The sequence below is a fragment of the Propithecus coquereli genome, unplaced genomic scaffold, assembly GCF_000956105.1.
Source record: "Propithecus coquereli isolate 6110/MARCELLA unplaced genomic scaffold, Pcoq_1.0 Scaffold48, whole genome shotgun sequence".
Classification (NCBI taxonomy): domain Eukaryota; kingdom Metazoa; phylum Chordata; class Mammalia; order Primates; family Indriidae; genus Propithecus; species Propithecus coquereli.
This window is the reverse complement of record NW_012150618.1, coordinates 6,266,035-6,278,355: the sequence shown is the minus strand read 5'-3', so window position 1 is coordinate 6,278,355 and position 12,321 is coordinate 6,266,035. Positions and strand designations below refer to the sequence as shown.

The 12,321-nt window shown below is 37.3% G+C and overlaps 1 protein-coding gene across 1 annotated transcript in view; it reads left to right on the top strand.

Annotated features, from left to right (window-relative positions):
* The window catches only part of UTRN (utrophin), a 522,534-nt gene that overhangs the window by 297,969 nt on the left and 212,244 nt on the right, over positions 1–12,321 (top strand). Inside the window, exon 50 of the mRNA XM_012655520.1 lies at positions 1,516–1,672. Within this exon, the coding sequence (XP_012510974.1) occupies positions 1,516–1,672 (157 nt within the window). The remainder of the gene's footprint in view (positions 1–1,515; positions 1,673–12,321) is intronic.

Sequence of the window (12,321 nt, the reverse complement as noted above, 5' to 3'; positions counted from 1 at the left end):
GTAACAAGCTTTATGTCTCTCTCCGTCAGCCCTGCCCCTCTATACCTGAAAGATCTTGGATTGTCATTGTAATTCCATTTTACCAGGTTAGGGCTTAAGTCCACATTCACGGTCCATCCACGGGGGTGATGCAGCACTGAGTAAAGTCTGACTCCTTGAGTCTCTGATCCATGTTTTTAAATCCCACCCACCAGCGGGCTTGAGGCTGGATAGGTGGGCCCTAGTGAACTAGGGCCCTAACAAGAGCAAGGGGGAATATGTGCTTTGATTTACACTTCTATTCTCAAGAGATTTTGCTCTTATTGGGACCTTAACCACATAAAAATGCATTTCCTAAGCATAGTCCCTGATTATGAAGTTCATAATCTAAGAACCTGAAGGTGTGTTTCTGTACTGAAAATAGAAATTATTATTGAAACAAAGACCTCACCTTTAAATGAGTAGAAAGTGCTGCAATCAATGGCTTTTGCCCATTTTTCTCTATTCACAATGGTCATTTGTTACTGGACATCAGTGAACCTTGAGCCAAACAGTATCCTGTTCAAGCAGTGCCTTATTGTTTTCTAACTTTTTGAGGTAAATTTTGGTAATGTTCTGCTTTTAGTAATTTATTTGGTTACAAGAGAAATTAAGACATCAGTAATTTCCTTTCCTAAAAAATTAACTAATTTATTTTTTGGAATAAAACATAATACAGGCCTGTTGTAAATCCTCAAGCAGTGCAAAAGTATATAGAAATTAGGTGTTTAACTGTACTCCTAGTGGTTCTTTTCTTCTCTCTCTGTCTTTCCTCATCTATATAGATGAAATGAGAAAAAATATATTTGCATGTGCATATATACTATATGTAAACTACTAAAACTTGCTTTATAATTTTACATTCTATTATGGGCATCATTCTTTTTTTTTTTTTTTTTTTTTTGAGACAGAGTCTCACTCTTTTGCCCGGGCTAGGGTGAGTGCCGTGGCGTCAGCCTAGCTCACAGCAACCTCCAACTCCTGGGCTCAAGTGATCCTCCTGCCTCAGCCTCCCGAGTAGCTGGGACTACAGGCATGCGCCACCATGCCCGGCTAATTTTTTCTATATATTTTTAGTTGTCCAATTAATTTCTTTCTATTTTTAGTAGAGATGGGGGTCTTGCTCTTGCTCAGGCTGGTTTCGAACTCCTGAGCTCAAACAATCCGCCCGCCTCGGCCCCCCAGAGAGCTAGGATTACAGGCGTGAGCCACCGCGCCTGGCCTATGGGCATCATTCTTGAAACCTTCATATTTATGCCTTTGTGATGTGGAAGTATACATTTTAAATTTTGATAGTTATTATTACCAACATATCCTCTGAATATTTTAGCTTATTCAAATTAACTACTTATTACAGGAAATTTGTTTTACAAAGATTCAGTGTCTTTTTTGGAAGTCAACATTATTTGGTCATACAAGATTACTAGGCTAAAGAAAGATATATAATTTTGTGAATGCAATTCGAACTTCTAACTGTGGTTAGTTATCTCTCAACAGGGCCCATTTGGAGGCCAGTGCTGAGAAGTGGAACAGGTTGCTGATGTCTTTAGAAGAACTGATCAAATGGCTGAATATGAAAGATGAAGAGCTTAAAAAACAAATGCCTATTGGAGGAGATGTTCCAGCCTTACAGCTCCAATATGACCATTGTAAAGTAAGTTGACCACCTATGGTGGGTATCTTTTTTTTTTTTTTTTAATTTTGGTGAAGTAAACACTTGAAATAAAATTCTAAATAAATTTCAAAGTTGAACTGATTATCACAACCCCCACCCCCCTTTAATTGTCAGTATTTAGGCACTTAAATTGTATGCATTACTTTCATTTGTTTCAAATTACGTTGTGTCTTCATATTTAACTAAAATTTTTCAAACATTATAGGCATCTAAAGCATAATATTACTTTTAGCTTATCTTGAAGTTTAACTTTCTAATAGATTTAGAATGTTAATATATTGGGAACATTTTTTAACTTAAGTTGACTTAATCTTAAATTTAAAAGTCATAGGAATTACAACATATCTTGTTTTATTAAATCGAAGTGAAAAAAATAAGGACCTCTGGTAGTAAAAAAAAAATGAAGTCTTAAAGCAAATAAGGACCATAGCACTTAAGATCATGTTATATGTTTAATTTTCTGAACTTAGCCCTTTCTTTGAATTACATTTTTATTCTGCTCAAATTTCTGTCTCTAGTCAAATATGTACTTTGATTAGCAAAGGGATATGCTGAAATGTTATCAAATGACACATTAAATCTTTTCGCATGAGACAGAGGCTCAAGTATGTCAGATGTCCAAAAAGGAGATTACTGAGAGGTCTGAGAGATAATGGCTGTGCCTGGTTGGTGGGTTCTCATCTTGTTTATTGTATTTTTTACTCTTCACATGTTATGCAAGTTCTCATTCTAGATCTGAACATTTTAATGTGACTTAGAATTCTATTTCCATTAAAAAAATGACAATCACTAACCTTCACATCTTCTAAAGGAACATGTCATCTATGTAATAAGTTGCTTTAATACAAAATGATAAGACTTTGAAATTTATTTTATCTTGAACCCTTGTGACTAGGTTATTAAAATTACCATTTGGGTATATTTTCTCTTTCTACTCGAAGAGAGAATGTGATAGACAAATAGCTTTAAGATAAGAAAAAGGAAAACACTATTTTGTATGATATGCAAAATAATAATAGGAGATTTAAAATTACTGATTTAAGAAAATCACACTTTCTCCTTGCTTTTTTCAACTTTCTATTAATTATTCATATAGTATTCCCTTTTTGTGGGTGGGTTATGGTATTAGTGATGAAATAGAACAATACAAAGCTCTTCTGATAGAGGTGCTCTGTTAGGAATGAAGGCCGATTGTGCCACTAGCTTTGACTAAAACCCAGATGTTGAAATGATTTTCCTATTCTGGCCTTAGCACGTAAAGTGCATCTTAGCCTTTCCAGTCAGTCCTGGCTATTTTTTGTTTCCCATCCCAGCAAGGTTAACTGGCTTTAGGTTGTGTTTTGCTCTTAGAACACCATATGCAGTTGTTCTGCTTCAATCCTTTAGACCCAGGCATTTAGGTAATAAAGATAACACTGATTATGATGCTGGCAATAACGTTGGTTCATTTATTCAGCAAGTGTTTACTGAATGCCTAATATGAACCAGCACTATTCCAGTCACTAGTGGATAGATATTGAACAAAACCAAGCCCTTTCCTGATTCTCAGTAGTATGAGATAGACACTAAACAAATAGCAGTTAAGTATGTGCTCTATCCCATGGTAAAGAGTGCATGGAAAGAGTAAAGCAAAGGGGATGGGAGAGTATCAGCAGAGTTGCTGCTTTACGTGGAGAAAATCAGGAAAGTGTCACAAATGGGGTGATTTTTGAGCAGAGACCTGAAGCGGATGAGGTTACTGAAGCACTCAGTCACCCCTCGCTGGGGTAGAAACTTCATGGAAAGGGGACAGAAAGCACGAAGGCCGCAGAGGCTGAATGTTTGGGGCATGTTTGAGGAATAGCATGGAGGCCAGTGTAGTTGAAGCAGTTTAGCCAAATAGAGAGATAGGAGATGAGGCTGGAGTGACAGGTGGGAGGAAGGGGTTCAGATTACAGAGGTTCTTGAAAGTTTTTTGTAAGGGCTTTCTTTGGCTTTTACTCAGTGAAATGGGACACCATGGAAATTTTGATATCTGGTTTATTGTATCACAATTGCAAGTTCAATTATGAGGAGCAGAACACAGAGAGGAGTTCAGGAATGCTTCAGTAGCCCAAGGGGGAAGGCTGGTGACTTGGACAAGGGGATAGCAGTGGAGATAATGAGAAGGAACTGGTTTCTGAATATATTTGGAGAGAATCAACAGGATTTGCTAATGGATTTGGATGCGCCGCATGTGAGAGAAAGAATCAAGCACGGCAGTAGGCAAATGTTTTCGGACCACCCAAATGGAAAATGGAAGTAGCATTTAGAGAGGTGGGGGAAACTGTTGGAGGTGCAGTTTGGGGAGGAAATCCAGGGGTTTGGTTTTTGACATGTTAAGCTGTAGATGTTTATTAGGCAGTTAGATCTACAAATGTGAAGTTAGGAAAAAGGTCAGGACTAGAGATCAAAATCGTCAGCCTATATATCAGCCATGGGATTGGATGAGATCACCTAGGTTGTGGTGATTATAGTTACAAAAAGAAATTCCAAGAAATGAGCCCTAACGAGCCTCAACTTTAGAGATTGGGAAGATGAGGAAGACTGAGAAGGCAGAGCCAGAAGGGTAGAAGTACCAAGAGAGAACAGAGCCTGGGATACCAAAGAAGGAAAGTATTTTATGAAGGAGAGCATGGTCACAAGGATCGAATATTGCTGAGACATAAGATGAGGGCAGAAAATTAACCATCTAGAGACAGTCTTGTTGACCTTGAGCAAGAGTTGTTTCAGTACCATGATAGAGCTGGTAGCATGATTGGAATAGATTCAAGAGAGACTATATAAACCATTTCACAGATTTTTTACAACAAAGTTAATGGAGAAATGAGGCAGTAGCTGGAGGGGAGAATGTGGGGTTAAGCAATGGTTTTATAAGGATCGGGAATAATTCAGTATGTCCTGTGCTGGTGGGAATGATTCTGTAAAGTGGGAAAAATTCAATGATGCAGGAGAGAGAGTACTGTATAGGACACTGACAGAGTGGGATCCAGTGCACAGGTGGAGCAGTTGGTCTTAGGGAGGAGAGCAAAGAGTTCATCCATTTTCATAGGAGGGAACATGGACTATATGGGTACAAACAAGAATAGGTTGGTGGATTCGGGTATAGAAACATGTAGGTGTTCTCTATTTATTGCTTGTGTTTTCTCAATGAAATAAGAAGCAAGATCATCAACTGAATATGAGAAGAAGGAAGAAATGTGGAGGTTTGAGGAGAGAAGAGATAGAAAATAGAGTCTAGAAGTACCTAAGTTAATAAACTAGAGATTTATAACAAAACTGGAGAGCGACAGTAAGGGTCTACTTGAGGTCAGTGGTCATGAATTCAAAGTGAGAACAGCCAACGTGGATGTTTTTCTTCATCCGTGTTTAGTTGCTTTAGTGAAGGTGAAGCTTTAATTAGAGAGTTGAATTTAGTCAGGCAAACCTGATGGAGGAAGAGAGGGGCAAGAGAGGTAAAGGATTATATAACACAAGGGAGTTGTAGTAGTGATCGAACGTGGAATTGTTGCTGGGTAAGGGGAGGTGTGAGGGTACGAGAGGGATGAGGGGCAGTAAAACGGTGTTAGAAGTCAGTGACTCAGACAATCCAGTGGGACTAACTGTTCGTGTTGGGAGCCTGGTGGGGTGTGAAGTGTAAAGAATGCAAGTGGCAGTTAAAGACGGGCTGCTGGAAATCAAGTTTATGGAGGGGTGCATTTATTGTTAATGACAATATCCAGTGGTTTTTCTTTTTGTGAAAATGAGTTGCACAAGTAGGGTGGAGGGCAAGGTCCTTAGAGGACAATCTGTCAGGGACCTCCAGGGTTGTGGAAGGATCATCTACAGGGATAATGAAATCACCAAGAATCGGAGGGAGAGCCAGAAGTCAAAATGGTGGCTGTGAGAAGGAAGGGTAATGGAGGTACTAATACAATTTGGGATTCTGATATAAAAATGATGTTTTCATGTTCCATTTATCCTTCGAGTCTTAAACCTACTCAAAATACCTCTGTTTGTGGGTGGGGGCAAGGAATGGCGTGAGTTGGATGTTCAGCCCTGCTTTCTAAATTTCTTGATGCCTGTTTCTGGACTTTTCTCAGGTTACTGTTATTTTTTTATTACAATTGTCAGTACTTAGCAGGTTGCCTATGATCCAGACTACTGTTGAGGGATGTTCTTTATCAGTAATTTGGTCTTACCAGGAGTTTTTATTTGACAGTCTGTACTTCCTTACCTTTGTGAATTATATATTAGACAGGTTATATGAATAATACTGATTGAATTTCTGAATATTGAGCTGGGTCAGGTCTCATCTCATTGTTATATCTTCACTAGAAACAATGCTTTGTAAAAGTTCATGTTGATTCTAGATTCCACAATATGACACTTCCTTGTGGTCTGTCATAGTCTGCCTGTCGATTTATCAAGATCCCAAACTGCAGGCTTTTAAAATATTATTTATTGTTATAGTCTTTGGACAGACACTTCATACTCAATTTTGAGAACTAAGCAGGAATAAGACACTAGGAGAAATAAATTATGGAATAGATTTTAGAGGAAAGTTTGTAGGGATGTGTATTGGTTTGCTTGGACTGCCATAACAAAGTACAATTGCCTGGGTGACTTAAATAACAGAAATTTATTTGCTTACAATTCTGGAGGCTAGAAGTCAGAATCGAGGTGTCAGCAGGGTTGGTTTCTTCTGAGTCTTCTCTCCTTGGCTTGTAGATGGTTGTCTTTTCTCTGTGTCTTCACGTGGTCTTCCTTTGGTGCATATCTGTGTCCCAATTTCCTCTTCTTATAAGGACACCAGTCATATTGGATGAGAGCTTTCCCTAATGATCTCGTTTTAACTTAATCATCTCTTGAAAGGCTCTGTCTCCAAATCTAGTCATATAGTGGAGGGTAGGACTTTAACATATAAATTGGAGGGGGCAATTTAGCCCATAACAGAATTAAATGATAATAATAATATACTAATTCCTACTGTTTTAAGTTCCTATGACATTCCTCGTACATTGGTAAGTATTGCGCTATTTCATTTCACCTTCAAAAAATCCTGTTATCTGCATTTTACGTTTAAGGACTTTGTAAATCATAGACCTCGAGCAATTTACCCACCATTACTTAAATGAACAATTAGCAGTGTCAGGGTCTAAATTTAGGACTGTTGACTCCAAATATTAATATATTCATTGTTCATTCAGAACACGTTTACTGAACCACTTTTATCTGCCAGCACCATTCTGAGCACTGGGGATACATTCTCATGTTTTTGTTTTTGTTTTTTTTTGAGACAGAGTCTCACTGTGTTGCCTGGGCTAGAGTACTGTGACGTCATCTTAGCTCACAGCAACCTCAAACTCCTGGGCTCAAGTGATCCTCCTGCCTCAGCCTCCCGAGTAGCTGGGACTACAGGCATGTGCCACCATGCCCGGCTAGTTTTTTCTATATATTTTTAATTGTCCAATTAATTTCTTTCTATTTTTGGTAGAGATGGGGTCTCGCTCTTGCTCAGGCTGGTTTCGAACTCCTGAGCTCAAACAATCTGCCCGCCTTGGCCTCCCAGAGAGCTAGGATTACAGGCGTGAGCCACTGCGCCCAGCCTGTTTTTGTTTTTATTGGTTTCTGTCCTGCTTTCTTTGCTCTCTAATGTCACTTTCCTGGCTTAGTTTATGGAAAAAATATGAAGCGACATGTCTCACTCTATATTTTTCTTTAGCTGCCTTCTGAAAATAGACAAAATGAACACTAATATGTTATTCTCAAGGACTAATATTTTAGTATATAATGGTAACTTTCCACTAAAGTAGCACTCAGTATGCATTAGTTGAATAAATTGATTCACAGGGTTTATAGAAAAAAATTGCCAGTTATCTATTTCCCTGTAGAACACGATATGGTACAGAAAAATGTGCTTGGGTTTGGGGTAAGCAATTCTATTAATATATAGGTCAACGCAGAAGCAGCAGGACTGGAGCATCAGTGGTTCTCTCCAGGATGGCCATCAAGTATTAATAAGTGCATTAATTGGCATCACATCTGACTTTACCTGTATGAATTATACAGAGAAGAAAAACTCAAGGGAAGGAATAAAAGCTTAAAGCACAGTTTTTCCGTATTTTCTTTATAGGTTGTGACATTTGCTATTGCCTTGTGAGTCAGGCTTGAAAGTCTAATGTTGTGAGCCTTTTAATGTGAGGCACAAGATCTGTAATGTAGATAACCTGCTGTGCATTGTGGGTGGCTGTGGGATTTTAGGGTGCACTGGAGGCTGGTAAAGAGTGGTGGGTAGCTTCTCAGATGTGTGATAATTTGGGTTAAAGATGTAAGTGAGCTTTGTTCCTGAGGGGTATGGTAATGGGAAAGGCACTGAGCTGGAAGGAGAGTACATTTATTTAGGGGCTGACTCTGTCACTGACTACCTGGGCAACCCTGAAAAAGTTATCTGACTGACCCATGCTTCAGTTTCCACATCTATAAAATGGAAACAGTAAGTACTTTCTTAGTCCATGCAGGCCACTGTAACACAATATCATAAACTGGGTGGCTTACAAATATCAGAAATGTATTGCTCACAAGGTCAGGGTGCTGGTAGATTTGGTGTCTGGTGAGGGCCCACCATCCAGTTCATAGACAGTGTCTTCTCCCTGTGTCCTCACATGGTGGAAGGTTCTCTTTTGTAAGGTACCAATCCCATTCATGAAGGCTCCTCACTCATGCTCTAATCACATCCCAAAGTCCCCATTTCCTAGTACCATCCCTTTAGAGATTGAGATTTCAAATATGAATTTTGGGGAGACAAAGATTCAAACCATAGCAAGTAGTTCCATCTTCCTACACAGAACTCTTTTGAGAATCAAATGAAATAATGTAAAAGAAAGGAATTTAGGAAAGGCGAAGTGCTATAGAGCAGTATATTATTTTATTCAATTATGTGTATTCTGTCAAAAGCAACCTTCCTTCCCAACTGACAAGAGCAATGTCTTAAAAATTGTATTACTATAAGATACATAATTATAATTAATATTAATTTATATCAGTATAATCTATATTATTACAATTAGGGTGAATCATTATGTATTAGTAGATTTAGGGCAATATTTAAAGAAATGTGAATACCTACCTATAAATTATTAATATGTACTTTTCTTACTGAACATTACTAACCATAATCATTGAATAGTCTTAGTTGAACCTCATCCTTACATCCAGGAAGTTAAAGAATGCATAATAGTCTTTGGCCAGTGCTCTAATGTAATTCTCTAATTTATCCTGAATCTTTTCTTAAAATCTCTTATGTGTATATATGTGCTTGCTCTATGTTTCAGGGCAGCTTTTGTTGTTGTTGTTTTTAAGTCCTTGGAGTTATCCTTTTTCTCTGCTGTCATATTCTATCTATCAGGAGAAATCCTTATTTAGTTTGTCTGCATGTATAACTTAGAATTATCAATTATTAGAACTGAAAAGGACCTAAGAAATAAGTTCGTCCAGTGACCTTATTTATAGCGGAGGAAGATGAAAGGTGCATGTGGTTTAATGAAATCTGGATTTTCATTCCTTGTTTTCTCTCACTTCCATTTACTTTCTATGTGCCTGGCAATTTCTAAGACACTGGAAAGATATTAGTTCAGAAAACAGACACAGCCCCTGTCTACAGGGAGTTTACATTTAAGGGAGAACCTGTGCTTGTCCTTAAACTTACAGTTCCTTTTCTCTGTTTTATGAGAAATCATTTCCAAAATGGTTTGTGGCTAAGCTATGAACTTCCCACTCTTATCCCAAATCTCTGATTGACTTTGCCCAGTCATCCATTTCTTTAACCTTGACTTTGTTCCCTTGGTGTCTTAGTCTGTTTTCTGCTGCTATTATAGAAGGCCAGAGACTGGGTAATCTTATAAAGAACAGAGATTTATTTGGCTCACGGTTCTGAAGGCTGGGAGGTTCAAGTGGAGAGGCTGGCGTCCACTGAGGGTCTTCCTGCCGTGTCATCCCATGGTGAAGCTGAAAGGCAAGAGAGTATGCGTGTCAGAGAGAGGATGGAGGCCGAACTCACCCATTCATCAGGAGTCCACACTCTTGCTGCGATAATGGCATTAATCCATCCATGAGGGAAGAGCCCTCATGACCTAATCACCTCTTAAAGGTCCCACCTCTTCATACCATTGCAATGGCAATTAAATTTCAGCTTGACTTTTGCGATGGGACATTCAAACCATAGCACTTGGTTATAATTCAGGCAAGTTTTCAGTTCATGTACACATTTATTTCCAATCTTTTTTCTCTAAGCGATTATAGAACTCTTTCCAATTACAACATTGCGAAGTAGCTTTAAACAGAACATAAAATAACTTTTTAAACTAATTTTTTCACAGATATGTTCTAGCATACTGAAATAAAGTTGCTTCTTTTTCTTTTTCTTTTGGTTTTGTCTATTATTAGGCAACTCTGTAATTCTTTTTTTGAGCTCCTGCTTTTTAGGTCTTTTAATTGTTATAGTAAAGTGAAAAAATCTCTTTAACTTCAAAGAACTCTTGCCTTCCAGCTTAAAAGTACATAATTAGAATCAATCAAAATCAACCCTCAAATGGCTTAATACTAATATTAGGCAAGGTTTTTTATTCCTTAAAATTTCCCCATAGAAAGAAGGGGACCTTGTACTTGATTTCTATTTCATTCTCTAATCTTACAGGTAGCTGTCAGGATTACTTTATTTCAAACCACACAGTACTAATTAATTTGACATAATCTCTCCATGCTAATTTAGGATGTCTAAAGATTTCCAACTGGAATTTTTTTGCAGGAGACAAAGAAAATAACACTGATTTGTTAATTATTTCCAACAGATATGATCTCAAAAATGCAAGTTTTGCATGCCACTGTACACGTCTTTCAAAGATCAATTTCAAAAGCAATACCATATGTCTTTTCATTGTAGACAAGACAAATACACATCCACAAGATGCATCTAAAACCCACATGCTAATGTTACTCAAACAAGCACTTTAGTTTTGCATTGAAATTGCCTGCGACATCATCATAGACAAAGTAAGAAAAAAGAAGCTATGTCTCAATACCTTATATGGACATAGAGTTGTTGCATGCTAGAAAGCTGTTAAGTGTGTCCAGTGATATCAAGATCTGATGTCAGAGAGTCATCTGAAGAATCTGAATACAATAATTATAAGTAGGCATCTGACTATTTTACCTATATCCCTAGCAGTTTGTATATTCAAATTGATCAAAAATTTGTTTTTGGCTCTTCTCATTTGGACAGTGAGCTGTTACCCTATATTCTGAGACATCTTAGGTTGGTCACCTGGCACATGGGATTAGGTAGATCTGGTTTCAAGTCCCACCTCCTCTACTCACTAGGTCTGTTGATCAAGGCTTTAGGGCATATTGTCAAGTCTCTTCAGTCCTTAGTTTCTACCCATCAGTATAAATAAACCATTTAGCATAATACATATAGTAAATGCTCAGTAAGCAATGGCTGTTGGAGTTATTCTTTGAACTAGGACTTGGATTTTCTAGTATATTTTTAATTTGAGTTGCTCCAGGTCTGCATTTTGTATTTTTTCTTAAATTCATTACTTTGGGGCATTATAAATTATAATACCATAACTTACATTTATCATTTTTGTTGACTGGTGGTTTAAAAATACTTTAGACTACTCGGGAGATTGGATGAAGTCATTGAAACAACAATATTTTTGAGGATTTATAAAGGATAAGATATGAGTCTAGAGACTAGAAAATGATTTATTTCTTGTTCTTAATAAAAGAAAATAGCTTATCATGGAAAGGCTAAACCCAGAAGACATATTGGCATATACTGCCTTTAGTTAATTCATCAAAGGTTAATAAACAAATTATGAATGTTTAAGCATGAGTCTAATTACTTTTGAAAGCTGTCAATATTTCAGTGCTGCCATAATTTATAAATAAAGGAACAGAATTAATATGTGTTATTTTGAATTCATTTGCATGACTCTATCCTGGGTGCAGTCCATTTTCAGGGTCACAGATAACTATGGTAAGATACTGGTATCTCAGATTTATACATGCAGTCACCCTTACTTAGGGATTGGTTTATAAGAACTAATATATTATCTTCTGATTCCTACACACACACACACATATATATATATATATATATATATATATATATTCCTACCTGTATTTATATATTCTAGTCCTTTATATGTACATTGATGATTTATTAATAATTTAATGACACTCTTTCATTCATTTTCAAAGACAAAGTTATTCTTTGATAATGACAGTGCTAATCACTTTGTCACCCATCCATCCATCCATCTATTCGTCTACCTGCGGTATTCACTGAATGCATTAATGTTAAAGTTAATACTTCTTTGCAGGTACGCAGGGGCATACAGAGTGATACAATGGGCATTGGAGACTCAGAAGGACTGAGGGTGGCAGGGGGGTAAGGGAAGAAAAATTACCTATTGGGTATAAGGTACACTATTTGGGTGACAGATGTAGTAGAAAGCCCACTACGCAATTCATCCATGTACCCAAAAACCACTTGTATCTCTAAATTTATTGAAATAAAAATAAGTAAGTAAATAATTAAAGTTAATGCTTTTATACAAAGAGCAATA